Source organism: Paramacrobiotus metropolitanus, unplaced genomic scaffold, assembly GCF_019649055.1.
Source record: "Paramacrobiotus metropolitanus isolate TYO unplaced genomic scaffold, Prichtersi_v1.0 Parri_scaffold0000001, whole genome shotgun sequence".
Lineage (NCBI taxonomy): Eukaryota > Metazoa > Tardigrada > Eutardigrada > Parachela > Macrobiotidae > Paramacrobiotus > Paramacrobiotus metropolitanus.
The window spans coordinates 1,282,846-1,299,634 of record NW_026570221.1 but is presented as its reverse complement, the minus strand read 5'-3'; the positions used below and the strand labels follow the sequence as shown (position 1 = coordinate 1,299,634).

The window sequence follows — 16,789 nt, the reverse complement described above, 5'->3', positions numbered from 1 at the left end:
CGACAGGGCATTGCGGTGGAAATCCCACACCTGACGGAACGGACGAATTATATCATGGGAACCATGCAGTACCGGGAAGACCGACGCAACCAAGTCTGGCACCTGGTCAACGACCTTCGAACCTTCCTCGACCGCTCCGGATACCAACAGATGTTTGAACATCGGCAATTGTCGGAGGACTTTGAGATGAATGATCGGTTGGCCTATGGCATCGGATTCCCGTACTACCGGACGAACGGTTTGCCTAGCGCGACCGACCCAGCAACCTTGGGACTGCCATTCGACCATCTTGACTGGTCTCAGCTGAGTCAGCTCCCGTTGTATGCCTCGGAACGAGAGGTCACGGACCATACGGAATGGGTGGCGCAGTTCGTACTCACCGAGGCACAAACAGCCATGGTGATCACTGCAGCCAGAGCGGCCCAGGGTTTGCCTGAATACCTTGGCAACATTGAAACCGAAGCCCGGGGAGATGCTCCGATGGCTTTCCAGACGGCTTTGCGACTGATTTTCGCGGCCCGACTTGGCCACCATCACAGCCATTACACTCTGTACTGTGCGTACCGGAACAACAACATCCCGCCCCGACTACGGACGGCGGTGGCCCAGCTGAGTACGCCAGTGAGAGACACAGTGGTGGGATTATGGCTGCGTGACTTCCTGCTGACAGCAGAGCGATGGCACAAGGAGTACCAGTACCACCCAGACGACGAAAAGGATGTCGACGAGGCGTCGACCCTCTCGGAATGGTGCCGGACCCATCGCCACTTGCCACCCGGGTTCACATCTCCACCGATGCCCGAGGGTAAGTCATCCTACAGGTATAATATGTGGCCTGGTTCGTCATCCTCGGGCAGGAACCGCCGACGACGCAAAGCCCGCCGAACTAAAGCCGAAAAGCCCGGACAGGAAGCCTCGGAATTGCAGTCAGCCTGTACCCAGGAGGCTACATCCTCAAACCACCCAGGACGACGGGATAAGGATGATGACTCGGAAGGCTCCCACTTGGGTGGTAGAGCCCCGGTCAACGTGGACTTGGAATAAGAGAGACCGGTAGCTGGACCCCAATAGGGTTAGGCTAACCGCAAAACCGGTCACACGGACATGGCGACGTCTCCAATAGAGACGTATACCCCAGATGGAACCCAATCGGAGGAGCCGCAGATCGTCGGCCGACCATCCCGCAGTTCGAACCACGACAAGCTACCAACGCAGACCGCGCCTATTAACCAGGATCAGCTACCTCACCGGACCCTCAATAAGGGATACGGAGATTGCTCGATACCTCACCGGACCCTAAAGGCTCCGGGGTACGAGGCCCAATAGGCCTCCACCCGTGGATCAAATTCTAAGTTCCGTTCCTCCGATGCGGGAAGCAACGGTACCTACATCGCGGGAACGGAAATACCTCGGATCGAAAGACAGAGTCCAAAGAAGCGGACCTGACCGGACCCCACCCCATGAAAGGCTTAACAACTACCTTGCGAACCCAATAGGTTCCGGGGCAAGTGCTCAGCTAGGCCTGATCAACCTTCAGGCCCTGGCCAGAGGAGGTTTGGCCGACTTGGAACCTGACCGCTCTGGCCAGGACCACCAAAATATGGACTTCACCCTCCGGAAATGGACGGTTTGAAGCGAAGTCGAATATGGCACATGAACCCTCGATAACTTCCCCTTGAACCCAATAGGTTCCAGGTAAGGTACCCAATAGGCCGCCAAAAAGTTACGGGACGGTGCTGCGCGGCGCGATCCGCTTCGCTCCACCGGCCTGTTCCTCCGGCAGAAGGACCCTCGGAGGATGCAAGCCTTCGCAGATCGCGTAGAACCACGATCTCTACCTCACCCACCGAAGACCATGGCTAATCACGGACTCTAACTCGGCAAAGATGCCCTTTGAGGCCCAATAGGCCCTTAGTCCCAGCATCATTCCGGCATCCCGGGTGTTTCCGCCTAAGTGGAAGCACGGGATCAGCCGAGGAACGGACCAGCATGGACTCCGTCTTTAACACTTAGAGTGTCTGTCTCGCGGCTTAGACCCAATTAGGTCTTATACAGCCGCTGAGGAGCCTCTTTTGCATGATTCTTGCTAGTTACCCGGTGGACATCTCCAGCATCAAGCGGACTCCCACCAGAGCATGTTGGGCCAGTCTCGTTACCGAGGTTCGGACCCTGTCCAGAGGCCGATTGACCCCAGACACCGAGGCTAACTGACCCTCGGATACCTGCTCGGACCCTGTCCAGAGGCATTAACCCTCTCCATATTACCCAACAGGTGACGGGAGACTTTAAAAAAAGGGTTTTGCCCGGGCAGGATGCCTTAGGACCAGCCTTACCAGATGCTGACTACCTCACCACCGAGGCTACCCCGGACACGGAGGTCGCCCCGGGTAGCAACTTCATCTTACCGGTGAGACCCTCGGTAGAGTTGCCCAATAGGCGACCCACACCGTTAATAAGGGTTTTGCCGGGAGGAAGCGACCATCAGATCGTCAACTACCAATCAGCCGAGGCTAATCGACCCTCGGACCCTCGGACTTCAACCTTCAAAGTCCGGAACCCACCCTTCAGGTGTTACCCAATAGGTACCCAGAGGGGGATTTGGGATTTCTGACCGGACAGAACACCCAGCACATCGCGTAACCACGATCTGCCAGCACAGCGGAGGGTACACCGGGACTTTACCTCGAGTACCGAGGCTGCCTCGACCCTTTGAACCCCGGCGAACATCCTCTACTAGTAGACATGAAATCATGTTACGCTTACGAATTGTTCTCAGATATGTTGTAAAATGCGACAAATTAATAAACTCCCGCTACAGCATTATGTCATAAACCGCTTGCATCTGATGCTTGCTTAGGTGTTCACTAATTCACTGCAGATCTTTACTATAGAAGCAGTACATATCCAGCCAAATTTTTCAAACACCCGTAAGTACACCCCGTTCACGCCAAGTTGGCGGTGTTCATTTAAAAAATTCCCATGAACTAAATTTATCAATAAATTTATCTTTATTTAACTTTTATGTGATCTGAATCTATTCAACACCATTTACAATTAAAGTTTCCAAAATTCAAGCTTGTATCAAATTACAGGAATTTTAAAACTAGAGTAGGCCACTTTGAAAATGCGCTGCAGTCCAGCTATCGTGGTTTCGTCTTTCCCACACAAAATTCGTTTTAAATTCACGTTTATGCCGCCATCCAAGGACACCAAAATAATGTCTTTGGATGGCGGCATAATGTGTGAACTTGGCCATCCAATGGCCCTTCTGGGTGCACTTCACGCCATTAAGTTGAAGCCCCTCCTGACCCAGGGCACCGCTGTAAAGGTGGGCCGAAGTGTAGGACGACCTCCTTCGCGAGGTCACCGTGCTGCACTGGGAAACACTCCCTGAACATGCACCACAAAATACGATTTACAACGTGTTGGGCGTTTAGGTTTTCACTATCGTCCTTAATATAAGCGCGCGACACTCGGTAGCAACAGTTTCCAGTGGTCATTATCACTTTTCCCAATGAGCGCTTTGTTTTGGCGAAAAAAACGATTCTCCTTCCCTACCTACCCTAGGCGTTTAGCAGGTGTGGTCCAGCCGTTGACATTTAGTTTTTTTTCCACGAAGCACTCTCTTGGTTGTCCTCAAACTAACGTTAATTTCAAGCGCTAAAAGTCGTATTAGAATTTCTGGCTAATTTAAACTGTTTTCCACTGCCATGACTCGTTCCATCGGCGTCTTTGCTGTGCGAGGCTGTTCTCGTGGCACCGCAACACAAAGTCGATTATTTTTTTGCTGAATGAATGCGGAGAAACTGCACTATGAACTTCTACACGGAACACTTACGTCGCATGCAGCAGGACGCGTAAACAATAATGTTTGCTGAATGCAAAACACACAATTGTACGTCATTATTAGCGAAAACCATTCTAGCCAATGTTATTACTACTGGTTTACTCAAATATCTCCATGTAATCTTTTCCCAAATCTTTTACGCTGATTTAAAAGGTTTTTTTACTAAAAAATGGCTAAAATTGTGGCAGTCGAGACCTGTGGTTCGCCGCTAGCGAATAAGACATTTTATTCACTGGACAAGCGCACCGTGGTTAAAGTGGAACCTAACCGGAACCGTGCAGCATTTGGATTCGGGAATTTTTTCTATGTCAGTCACACGAATATCATATCAAATTCTCCTCACCCTAATGCTATTAAAAAATCATAATACATACAAATTGTTGTTGCAGGAAGTGTTCTTTCCGGAAGGATATCCGGATAGTGTCAGCAAGGACTATCTAGCGTATCAGATCTGCGACACAGTACAAGTTAAGTTCGTGTAGTAACGTTAAGAATAAAACTTCTACCAAAGCATACCTTTACGGTAAATCTAACAGCCATGCATGATGCAGGGATTTTGTAGCTACGTCAATGGGACGATTGCTACACAGTCTATTCTTGCCGGACTTGGTGTCGGAGAAGAAACGTCAAGTGTCCTAGCGGCTACAATGACATGCATTCTGAAAGGTATTAAAAATTAATGTCGCATAAAAATAAGTATTATGCTTTGGACTTTCTTCTAATGAGACGTACACATGATCCAGAGAAGTGTTGTGAAGCGTTTACACGTGCGTTAAACGCTTACACCTTATGACTATGTTTGCGGTAATTACAGAAACTATTAACTAAATAGTATTGTGTTTCTCCTAATTTAGATGGAGTGAGCATGACTGGAAAGATCGCTTTTGCGTGGTTTCAAGGGTACAAAAACGGAAAGTTTTGTGCTGAATTAAAGGTCACTGCTATTTGTTTACGAATTACAGCCCGGATCTAGACTGTGATATGAAGCTATGGCGGTAAGCAATAAAACCCGGTGTCTATGAGTCGATAGCGTTATAGAAAGCATAGTGTGACTTATGGTCAGTCTCTACAGTAAACTGTTCAAAACAGGCTACGAGCGGATGTTCTCAACGATTTAGCAATGTTCCTGGATGTGATCTCAGCGCAGACGATATATTTTCCGTTTGCTTTGTGCCTTTCCGCTCTTTTACGAGTGCGTGAGAATTTGGCTTTTTTCAAATGTTTCAGCGGGTTTAAACCCGCTGAAAAATGCGAAATCAAAATGTCAGCATTCGTTGATTTGCGGTCAGTGTTTTGCAGTCAGTAGTGGGTATTGCCGGTATGGAACACGGCCAGCGATCACCTTGCATCAGGCTCGACGAAATAATCTCGGGGATGTTGCAGCGAAGGAAGCCAGCCAGGAGACGCTGGTGAATCTTACCGGCATGATTGTGGCGTTAATGATCATGCCTTTGATTTCACATTCCCATTTGTAAGTTGCTATATTCGCTTTAATTAGCTAATTGGCATCGTCCGTAAAATCAAAATCTGCATACATATACGCACCAGATTTTTGAAAAGTTTTGCAAAACCGCAGAAAACCACTTTATCTCTTCAATATTTTAGTTTAAGCTGGATGGTATTTTCCTTGGTGGTTATTATTCACGTAATCGCCAATTATTGCGGGATGAAAGCGCTGAATTTGGAGCAGTTTAATCAGTCCCGATTGCATCTAGCCGTTTTGGGATTCTTGAATTCTGCTGGGCTCTTCGTGCCATCGGTTCGCGAAGTCAACCGCCAGGAGCCGGTAGTTATTCCTTTACAACGGAAGTGGAAATATTCCATCGGTCATCGCCTGCCTCATCAGAGCTTCGACAGCGACGATTTCCTCAAAATGAGGGATATTTATGCGGCTCAAGCGTTCTGTCTGTTGGTCGATCCAGCCAAAAGTACTACGGGTAGTATGCCAATTTCGCCTTAATTATATTACGTAGATTGTAACCGTACGTCTGTGAACGCCTTCAGTAATGCAGCTGTGTTATAAACATATGGTATCATTATCGCATTTTTCTTCAGTTTGCAAAAATATGGTCAGTATCCATGCGGTTAATTCTATCCCCATTGGAAGCATACAAAATTAGCACATAAAAATTCCACTTATTTTTTCAGGTCATGTTACGGTGCTGTTAACACCCGAATCCGCGGATATTGATGTCATTCGTGCTGCATTCGAAGTAGAGCTGTTTGCATACAGATTATCTACGCAATCTTCTGGTACAATATTTTTATTCCTTAAAGATTTAAATTTTTTTAGATGCTGAATATGTTTTACATTACAGCGAAAGCAGTAAATGAGTTTGTCTATCTGACACTGCACCAAGTTCGAGCGGAAGCCGACGATTTATATGACCGCTTTGAAATGTTGGCGAATCAGGAAGGCTTTGATTTCACTCGAAACTATTTGGCGGCCCGTGACTGGCGGATCACATGGCAGAATCTCGATGCCGACAATGACTACGCTTTAGAATGTCCCGAAACAAAGAAGGAAAAACGCAGTTAATATAATCAAGAACGTTTATTGTACATACAGAAGTACCTGTAAATGAGTTCTATGATTACTTCTAGCTGATTATTATTGGTTAACTTATGGTAATTGTTAATATTACTGTAATAAAAAATTAAAAATAGCTTTATACTGGAATATGGATAATTATTATAAAAAAATTGTAAAGGCACAGTACTTACTTTATGCCTTGCTAAACATACATATAACTGAAGTACGTATTGACATTTTTTTATTACTGTAAATTCGTATATTCGTACAGCGTACTACTATTACTGGATATTACTAGTACTTATCAATAATGTTCTATACCTGGCAACGAAATAAAAAGTTGAGAAAGTCACAATATTTTTAACCAAGGAAATAGTGCAAAAGAGTTTTAGTAAGCACATTTTCTGTCATTCGATCGCAGAGAACATCAGTGAATTTTAGCCTGTAGGCTAAGTAGGTTTTTTCCTGTAATAGCTCAGACATTAGACCGGATACAGTGGTATTCTGTAATAATCCTCCACTCTGTACTACGCCTATCGCAACCATGCCCCAACACCTGTCCGCATTGTCCCTCCTCCTAGCGGCCGTAATTCCCCAACAGATTACCGCCTACTCCTCAAGCCCCGCCCCGCCCGCCTCCCGCCTTCCACTGCTCCTCGCCACCACCATCCCCGCCCACATTGCCGCCTGTCCATCGAGGCCCGCGCCCGCCCCACCGAGCGGGGACGGTTGCCCGTATCCGCGCCATCCTTTTATACGCTGTGAGGCGCTGGATTGGCAGTGCTGCCCGGAGCCGCAGTTCTCGCAGTACGCCAAACAAGCATGCCAACGCGGTGACCCCTTCGGGTGTTCCATGTCTAGTATGAGCTGGCAGAGGGCCGGCGAGGCTGACGAGGCGGCCGGTGATGCGGCCAAACCGATGGATGTGCCGGCCATGGCGGTCGGCATGGATGACCTCCAAGCGCCCGGGGTACCGTTGGCGGATCCGGTTGCTGCACCGTTTAGCGGCGGAACCTGTTGTAGCAGCATAAAAACGATGAAACTGCAAAATGTGACAAGCTGGGTGTCTTTGGTTTTTCATAATGAAAGTGTAAAATCAGAAAAAGGACACGGTGAGAAACAAATAAAAGAAGTTCGCGGATTAAAACTACGAAAACAAAGTACCAGTTTTTTGGTTTGGTTACTGTGGTAGCTCGTATTTATTATAATATGTTTTGAGACCAACTTCATAATTTGCGATTTATTATAATACCATACAATATAACGTCCAAGGTCATCGGTACACACACTTCTCTTACGGCTATATAATATTCTAACAAGCACGCGATAGTTGTATGTGCAGATACCGTACTAAAGAATGAATAAACACGGGAAAAAGAGCTTCCAGAGCTAAAAACTTGTTAAAACTTCATATTATAATAAGAAATAGCGGAAGTTATGCTCCGTACATAAGGTAGCCCTGAAACGTTACAGTAGTCTACTAGCCAGTAAGTGCGAAAATGCTATCCAGGACTGCGATTCGGCCTAGGCCCATTCAATCCATCTTGTCATACCTCAGTCAACTGTCCCATGCAGCTGGTCAGGTTCACTGAATAGACAAACCTATGAGCACAATACAACGACTGCGGCCTCGTTCTCTTTCAACAGGTACAGTAATTGCTTTCTGCCGAAGTTGATCACTTTTCGAATTACCTAAAGGAATTTTGATGCGCTGTGCTCAATGCTCAGTGCACATAATTATTTCAGTTGGAACCCGGAACAGCCTATGTGCCTACAATTACTTCAGTTTTCCGCTTAATTTTGCACACTGTTCTGATCGACCGACGATGAGTAATGCTTACGGCGAAAACCTAAGGTCACAAACTGTATCAGGTAAGGTCACTGCAAATAATGATGTTTATTTAGCTGCTGTATGTGCATCCAGGCAGGCGATGTTTCTAGGGCGAATTATTTTAGACATTTTTTATATGGATAGATCTGTAATATTTCGGCCCGCATTTCACTTCCAGTTCTAGTCATTTCATTAAAATTTCTTTTGTCTTTTGATGCACATACATAGTCTACGTAGTAAATCATAACATCATACACCACAAAATCCATTTATGAATACGTGTTAGTTGATAACTTGTTGCTAAATGCAAGTACTCTGTAATACTCTGTTTAAATTGTAACTGTCAAGTAGTGTACCAGCGCTTGCATTCTGTTTAATTGATTGGCTACTGCCAATAAATTTATTCGGCAATAATTAGGTATGAGTTTTCGTCGGGTTAAACTTCTTTACTTTTAGGTTCTTTAGACTGGCAGTAAAACAGAATGGCCGACGCGACGCCGCTATATTTTCGACACTTTCATTCCGGTGCTCGTGAAATGAACTACGGGAACACCGTATTGGTCAAGAGGGACCATGAGTGGTGGCTTGGATATGTTCAGAACGTTTATGGCGATCTATTTTTTATTGATTTCGACTGCCTATCCGTTGCCGCCGGCTGGATCCATTCCGCCATATTTGGCCGCATCTTTATGTTCGCGAGCCGTGGTTCAAGCATGGTGCTTCGGTCTACGTAGCGCTGCGAAATACACCCGATGGACCGTTTGTATTTCAGCCCGGCACAATAACTCCACCGGATCTTTTCACCGTGTGCTGCGTCGTCAAGCTGAATAACCGCCAGGGTGACAACGGTGTTAACGAGAATAATGAAGATTTTGAAAATCGTCGTGTTGTCCACCGTTCGCAGTTGGTCACCGAACTGCCATCGCACGACAAGCAATGTTTTTTCGGGAGGAACGAAGGATTACTGTACCGGAAATATGTCATTCGTTTTGAACGCGCTCCTGAAATAGCAAATCTGGTAGCCATGAAACTTTACCTGGACTCGGCGAGTTGCATAGAAGCTGTTGGTAATCGAAGCCGGGTGGTGCTCAATCTCGGTTGTCGATTCTTTGTGCGAGTGGATGATGATAAGCGCACTGTTGCGTTTATTTGTGCGGAAATACACGGAGACGCGCTTCGGGCCTTATGCTGGAGTGACAATTCTTTGAAGCGAGCATGCGAACTAATGTGGAAGGAGCAGCAAGCGGCGAACCGCGACGGTCCAATGTCGATCCTTCCTTGGAGAAATACCTCCGAATGTAATGGAGGTATCGTTGAAAATACTAGCAATTAGGAAATTGTTATGCTGTTAATAACGTATTGAATGGCTGTTTTTGGCCTTGCTACCGTAAAAGGAAAGGGTAAAGAAAACAAACTTTTGGCCAAGGAGAAAACTGACTGTAAACGCACCGATACAGACTACAGACCTCGACATGTACCTGTACATGTACATGTCACTTGTCAGTACATGATCTCGACGAAATTGGTTCGTACCGGTCATCTTGCGCACGGTCTCTAATTATATATGTTCTAAAATGTTTAAAAATTATTTAAGCAAAGTACCTGTGCACTCTGTAGTCGAAATTAAGATGAGCTAAAACGCTTGCTGTGGTGTACTCTGTACTTGACCATCGATATCACCGGTTATTTTCCAGAAACTGGGGACACGAGAATGAGTGACCTTCCACATTCCATTATGACTAACGTTCTTTTGAACCTGGATGTACATAATCAAGCAAGAACGAGAAGGTGAGGATTATCACAAAAAACATACTTATCCAATGTTAAATTGTTAAACTGTTCGCACTCTTTGAAGTTTTTCTTAGCAAAAACACTGCTGCAATATCCTTTAAAAATAGGGAAAAATATATTGTCGGAAAAGATGCTTATCTGTTAATGGCAATCTGTTAAGCAAAAAAACTTTCTGCAAAAATTTGTGTTTCTAACATTTTGGTTTCAGGCACAGGACTTGAATTATTTGAATAGAACACAGAATGAAAATAATCATTTGAATAGTACCTACACGTTATACACCAAAATTTATTGCAATATTGTTGTTGTTGTTAAAAGTCGTGAAAACATCCCAATTGTGGTTTTACAATAGGGTTTGCGCGTTGTGGCATGTGTTGTTGACGGAAACTGCCGCTTATGTGGATATAATCGTGGATATTTGCTCTCACCTGACCGACGAACCACATGATCAAAGGTCACACGCATGCCTAAATTACACCTACAAGCTAATCATATTGATGGACCAAATTGTCACCCCACACACGCGAACACTGGTGCTTCTTAACGGACGCGCCGCGGACTTGGACTTCGAAACAGGGGCCCCGATCGCCGCTAAAGTGTCGAAAGCCAAAGCGATGCAACTGTCTACAATCATCGTTAAAGACTGCTCCAGTTCCTGTGAGATTGCACGCTATGATCGTAGGGAAGGGTATACCTGCGAATATCTGTCGCAGATAGCCGCTGTTTGCGACCAGTTACTGGTAATGAACTACAGTGTGCAAAATGTCTTGAACTCGGGAAATTTCGCCCGGGATTTTCCTGAACACGAAAGATGCTTTTTACGATCAAAAGAGCGAATCAAATTGAGCGTTAATATTCCGCACCTGCGCCATCGCTGCACGGATGCGGTGGATCAGATGCCTCGGCGGTTTTTTATTGCAGCCAATAATAACTGTCCACCGATTGGTCAGCAAGTTGTCGCCAAGATCAGAGCTATCCATAAACGCTGGGTGGAGCATCTGGATTATCCAGCGGGTTGGTTAGGAATTCGTGACCTCCTTAATATGTACGTACATTAGATTTCGTATCAGTCTATGCTTACGAATAGCGAAATGTATACGTTCCTTCGTGATTCTTACAGTTTGTTTAAACTACAGATGCAGCGGCTTTCTCCCTGATGGCAGTGCTCATCACTGGAATAACACGGACCTTCGTCAGCTGAATGTAAATGTCTTGACAAAACTGGCGATGACTACTCTGGATAGGTGCTACGTCGATTGAACGGGAATATTGCCATATTTTTGTTCACTCCCGCGACCGGCGTCAACATCATGTCTTATTATTTTGCCGTAATCTCATTTTTTGTAATTATACCACAGTACCATCGTTCATACGTAGATTCGTTTTGAATTATTTTATTACGTACGATACTCGGTACCTACTTCAAAATAATTACTTTGTATGGATTACGGGTGCAGTCTTCTGTATTATGCACTGCACTGAGTGCATTTTCGATGCCAACTGTGAAAAAATGGCAGCTTTTGACCTTTTGGAACGAAAACTAATCTAATATTTGAATATAATTTTAATGATGCAAAAGACACGGAGCATCATACCTCCGGCACTTGCTTGGCTAACAAATAACGTACCGGCCCTGAGAAAAAAGTAAAGTGATAATTTTTCCCCAGTTACTCGGTGGTTTTTAGACATAGAAGCAGATAATTATAGATAATATATAAGGAAACGAAATAAAGCAAATATACGATGTGCAATGATCATTACCTAGATATAGAGCGATAACAAGCGGAAGTTAATTGAGGTTCAGTGAGATTGGTTTCTATGCTGCATCCGCCTGAACTGGATAGAACCCAGCTGCGCAGTACGTTGCATGGCCGCTTCTTTTTTCAGCACCACAGGTGAAGTACGGGTACGGATCTCAGGTCCAGGCTCTTCTGGAGGGGCTGGGACAGAGATAGGCCGTTGACAGCTTGTATCACACAGCCCTTCATCCACACCAACACTGCACACTCGCACAATGCAGTGGAAATGCAAAAGGTCACTGGTTTCGTTGAAGTGCAGGGCATTTACACTGAAAATATCTTTATGACGTGACTCCGTGTAGTGCCGCCTAAACTGGAGGTCAAAGCCGGGGGTGTCCACCGGGCACCTACAGACCATAAGAGAAAATTTAGCAAGGTATTGCAGAAAATTCAACAGTTTTAATGCTTTTTCCAATACCCGTCAAGAAGAATATCGAATCGTATAGGATCGTTTTTGTTCGATGTGGGCGTGGTCCAGCACTGATCAGCTTGCACGATAAACGCTACGCTGCTGCCGAAGCGCCGTTTGACCGAGACTTCAAAATAAACTTTCTGGCTTTGAAAATCGAAATCCAGAAATGCTGACTGCGATGGCTGATCGAAATTCAGATCGTAGCCAAGCTCGAGGCTGTCCAGATAAAAAGCAGAATAAGCATCAGAAGCAAGTAATGACTTCAGTCGAACAATACTTACCTAGCGCCAACATCGATGATACCTTCCAGGAAAGGGCGATTCGAAATGACATTTCGTGGATGATGGGAGGAAACGGAGCCACTCACTGGCTTGACCATGCGTTCCAGCTTGCAGCGAAAAGGAATGTCGACCGCTGGTGCGTTCACGCATATCGGTCCGGTGCAAAACCGACCGCCGGCAGCGCTGGCTTGATTGACGAAATAAACATTCTCATCATCAATCTATGTGCAACCAAAATTAATGTAATAAAAGGCTTCATGCTTTGGGTAATTTAAAACAATAAAACATAATTGTTTGCGCCTACAGAACGTATTGTGCCACACTGGCCATAACTGGTGCGCATCAGCAGAGCGGTGCCGGTTTCCGAGGCTCTACAGGTGTCATTTAATAGACGATAATTCCCAACCGGGGTCTGGGCAGGCAGATACAGTTTTCGCATCTCAACATTGATTTCGCTGGCGCTGCAGTCCAGCCGATGCCGCCCGATGGCTCTCACTGTCAAACTGAACCCAAACTCCCTGCTGGCATTGCTGATGCTGGTAAAACTAATGGTAGTCTGGTTCAGTGTTCGGGTTACGGGAATCACGAAGCCGGTGAGTCTACTTCCGCATAAGTATCCGCCAGAAACCACTCCAGCCGTGTCAGCGATTATAACTCTATCCTGACTATTGCACGTTCTTCCGGGTTCCACGTTGTGGTTCTCCTGAAGGCGGAAGTAGGTGACCGTGATTTCCAGCGTCGTCCAGGCGGGAGTATTGATTCGCCAGACGCAACTTAAACCTTGCCGGTATCCCGCTGGTTGGTTGGTTAAAGTGTCAAAGTGGGGCGAAGTGATTAGCAGCTTGTCATTATCCTGCATATTACTCTCTGCTGCGCCACATCCGACTGATCCCTCCACCACTGTCACGGTGCCACTAGCCCCGTTATCCGTTGGCAGCGATGTGGTTGTTTGTTCGGTAACTTCAGTGGTTGGTTCGGTTGTCATCCACCAAGGTTCAGTGGGAGGTGGCGGGTCAATGTGTACATAAACCGTGGTATTCGTTGCCGGCGTTGGTGCTAACGTGGTGGAAACGAAAGGTGTCGGGATTTGATTGCTGCTGTCGGCTGCCAGTGTTATGCAGATCTGTGTTTCCTGGACAATGTCGCCGACGTACGCTTTAATAATGCTCGGGGTCAAATAAAGCGTTTCCTACGCAGAATTTTTGTTGCATTAGTTTTCTGCTAAGGACTTGTGACCTTCAAAGCGATGCTAATTGGCTTTAAGCAGCAGCCTAGCAGCAAGTCACTTACAACATGTCCAGCTGTAACTGTAATTTTCTTGTCGTAGTTTTCCTCGATGGGTTGCGACACTGAGAACGAGAAGTACATGGTCAGAGTACCGGAAGTTCCATTTATAATAAGCGTTGCACCCAGTGATACATGGACCAGGAAACAAATGTACTGTTCCTGATTTGGTTGCAGAACGATCATGACTGGTGGTGGTAACTGGCCGGTTTCTGGGTCTTCGGGTAGGGGGACAACATTACCGTGGTCTGTGTAAAGGTCATAGGACTAAATTTGCTAGAAATACAAAAAAATAAAGCTGATTACGGTACCTGTGCAGCTACGTTGTTCCAGTTCGAAAGCAAACATTTGTGCCATATCTGAGAAACCCTGGAGATGGTAAGTGTTTTTGCATTCTAGAAAGCATTTTCGTATTTATTCGTAGAGCAACCCACAGCCATAGACAAAATAATTAACGTTTTCGGTACCACGGCTCCCATTGCAGTAGAATAATATTGAACTGTACACCTACTGAGTAAGTGCTTTTTGACTGTTCGGTTATTTTACACTATTGGCGCTTATGCTACAATCATCACTACAATCACTACAATCATCTGTTACGCCCCGGATATGCCATTTATAATATTTAAAGACAAACACAATTTCTATACTTAGTTGAGACGCGTAAGCGTTCAGCTCCAGCTCGTTAATGCCTCCAATACCGACTGATAATAAGGTTATATTCTTGGCGTGAATCTGGGCTGCCTGGACTTGTGCGGCCATTGGATCGTTGGCGTGGCCATCCGTGAACAAAACAGCTGTGTGCGTTAATAAAGAAGAGAATTACGATAGTCAAGCTAGACAAAAACGCAATAATATATTTTAAGAAGTAAGAAGTATTCGAATTCAAATTACTACTTGGAAACAATTATACTTAAATTTATAGTGCGTCCGATATCAAATACGACAGTTTTTACAAAAAGAACAATTATTTAAAATTATGTATAGTACTTGTACACATGGTATCCCTTACCGAACTGTGGTATGGCACTTTGCCCTCTAGCACCGTTAGATGGCGCAAAAACGTTCTGATCCAGCAGCCATAGCGCTTGTTCTGTGGCAGTTCCACCGCCTTGATATGCTATACCGGATGCAATTTTTTGTAGCACCTGCAAGAGGGGCTATTATTTGCTTTTACCCTTGCACGCATCGTTGTAAAAGCGTCCATAGTTGACATTAGTTGTGCATAAATGGTTGTGCAAAATCGGTTGCAACGTCCTAACATTTTTGTAGTTAAGCTAACCTGGTCCTTTGCTGCAAATGTGTTGAAATAGAGCTCGACAACGGCTGTTGAAGAATACTGGATCATCGACACTTGATTACTCGTCGGTCCGATGTTCAGCCGGCTGATAACCTAATTAACCACCTCAGGTACACAATTCATTGTACCTAAATTTAAGGAGTCAATCCGTTTAATAGTGTAGGTTCTGAGATTCCCCAGACTTACCTCAGTTACGAAATTTAGGCTGTGCTGAAAATCACTAGTGCCAACACTTGCAGATCCATCCATAATAAAGGCGATGTCGGCACCCACGGATTTACAACCTAAAAATTGTACAATAATTGGCGTTACTGTTGAGGATGTGTTGACAAGTAATAAAGACAACCAATGAAGACGAACGCCACGGCAACTTTTAAAAGCCATACTTTATTCATCAACATTCACTCGTCAATACAAAGTGGATATTTTAAAGGTGCGGTACCGGAAGTATCACGCAGTTTCTGGGCGGCGGTATGATAATTTTGGTAAGCGTTGACATCGTGGTGCAAATTGAAACTGCTGATCCAAATAGATGCTTGGTTGGGTAGATCCCAGGGCAAACCGTTTTCTCTACAGAGAGAAGATCGTCACTTTTTGTTTTAGCGGTACCTACACTCTATGTACACAACTTTCTGATTGAATCGCTTACATGTTATTATCATTTTCGTATGCAACGGACGCCAGTACCAGGCGTGCCGCAAGAGCCGAATACAAGGGTTTGGTTAAATCTTGCCATTGTACAGTTTGCCAGTCAATGTTAAAGGCACTGTTGAAACGACTCCATAAATAACTCAATGAATAATCTTTTGTCCGCAAAAACAAAGCCTCGTCAACCTGCGACGAAACTGGTGTTTAATACAGACCAGAAACAACTAGTGACATCCAAGGATGCTTTAATTGATTAGCTCAAAGGCACCTACTCTGTAAACAGCTTGTTATGGCTTACCTGCCAAATACCTCCATAATAACCTGGCCGGAAAGTACCAGCTTTCACACCGTCATCGGACGCTGCCACGGCAATCGTGCGTAGCATTTGTTTGTCTCGTTTGAAGATGCCTACGAAACATGGATTTCGGTGAATGCGGAACATGCATTCCCAAGAAAGACACATTAAGATGTGAAACCTTACAAACACTCTCCAGCTTTTGCATTACGGCGCGAACCACCCGCGATCCTTTTGCACCATCGGATACCGTAGAATCACTACCTTGGAACCGAAAGTTGCTTTCTGCTACGTGCCATGTACTGGATGCGACCAGGATCAACCAAACTGCCGGTACCACTGTCGCACACCGTGCCATGGTCAGGGACTGAAGAACAATGACCTTTCTCTAAATATGGAACTGTACTATTAACCGGACAAGCTAACTGAATCAAGGATTCAAGATACAGCTCAAGGGAAAGTTCCAGAAAGGTCACGGCAAATTACCTTCCAATGAAACTGTATTGCAGATTAGCCATGGCTCGCTGGATGCTGCTTTTATACACTTCTCGGTTGCACGTTTCTGGCAACAAAAGTCGTTGAAGGTCTACAGCGTAGAAGACAGCTTCCAATGCAAAAGATATGACGAAAATTGGTTGTTATTCTTTTTGCCGCACGTCAAATTTCCTGTATTACGTACCGCAACAACGGCACAAACGCTTATTGCGCAAGTTTTTTATCAGCAGTGTTAAAGCTGGGCAAGTAATTTTCGCTGGCTGTGGGAACGGA

The 16,789-nt window shown here is 45.3% G+C and overlaps 3 protein-coding genes across 3 annotated transcripts; 2 read left to right on the top strand and 1 right to left on the bottom strand.

Annotated features, from left to right (window-relative positions):
• Nucleotides 1-4,016: 4,016 nt before the first annotated feature.
• Nucleotides 4,017-6,386, top strand: LOC129591905 (RUS family member 1-like). The gene is given in 11 exon segments (XM_055487818.1): nt 4,017-4,154; nt 4,237-4,314; nt 4,399-4,513; nt 4,702-4,747; nt 4,810-4,842; nt 4,937-5,039; nt 5,147-5,165; nt 5,168-5,318; nt 5,453-5,775; nt 5,996-6,060; nt 6,141-6,386. Coding segments are annotated over 11 exon segments (1,317 nt in total).
• A 538-nt stretch (nt 6,387-6,924) lies between these two features.
• LOC129591826 (uncharacterized) lies at nt 6,925-11,318 on the top strand. The gene is made up of 5 exons (XM_055487693.1): nt 6,925-7,350; nt 8,984-9,518; nt 9,906-9,999; nt 10,355-11,047; nt 11,139-11,318. The coding sequence occupies exons 1-5, from the start codon at nt 6,925-6,927 to the stop codon at nt 11,260-11,262; spliced, it is 1,872 nt and encodes a 623-aa protein (XP_055343668.1). The 3' UTR covers nt 11,263-11,318.
• Nucleotides 11,319-11,612: 294 nt separating this feature from the next.
• Nucleotides 11,613-16,514, bottom strand: LOC129598391 (uncharacterized). The gene is made up of 14 exons (XM_055496313.1): nt 16,208-16,514; nt 16,025-16,134; nt 15,728-15,912; nt 15,521-15,648; nt 15,265-15,362; nt 15,061-15,171; nt 14,791-14,926; nt 14,429-14,575; nt 14,090-14,173; nt 13,785-14,026; nt 12,799-13,683; nt 12,495-12,715; nt 12,220-12,429; nt 11,613-12,148 (listed from the first exon to the last, which is right to left on the bottom strand). The coding sequence occupies exons 1-14, from the start codon at nt 16,377-16,379 to the stop codon at nt 11,803-11,805; spliced, it is 3,075 nt and encodes a 1,024-aa protein (XP_055352288.1). The 5' UTR covers nt 16,380-16,514; the 3' UTR covers nt 11,613-11,802.
• Between the last annotated feature and the right edge of the window lie 275 nt (nt 16,515-16,789).

What these genes read in the sequence shown, in the direction of transcription:
- LOC129591826 (XM_055487693.1), top strand. Translation starts at nt 6,925, where the DNA reads ATGCCCCAACACCTGTCCGCATTGTCCCTCCTCCTAGCGGCCGTAATT. An exon ending in TACCTCCGAATGTAATGGAG is followed by an intron (nt 9,519 to 9,905) that starts GTATCGTTGAAA and finishes GTTATTTTCCAG; the next exon opens with AAACTGGGGACACGAGAATG. An exon ending in ATTCGTGACCTCCTTAATAT is followed by an intron (nt 11,048 to 11,138) that starts GTACGTACATTA and finishes TTTAAACTACAG; the next exon opens with ATGCAGCGGCTTTCTCCCTG.
- LOC129598391 (XM_055496313.1), bottom strand. Translation starts at nt 16,379, where the DNA reads ATGGCACGGTGTGCGACAGTGGTACCGGCAGTTTGGTTGATCCTGGTC. An exon ending in ATTATGGAGGTATTTGGCAG is followed by an intron (nt 15,913 to 16,024) that starts GTAAGCCATAAC and finishes GTTTCGTCGCAG; the next exon opens with GTTGACGAGGCTTTGTTTTT. An exon ending in GCCTAAATTTCGTAACTGAG is followed by an intron (nt 15,172 to 15,264) that starts GTAAGTCTGGGG and finishes GTGGTTAATTAG; the next exon opens with GTTATCAGCCGGCTGAACAT.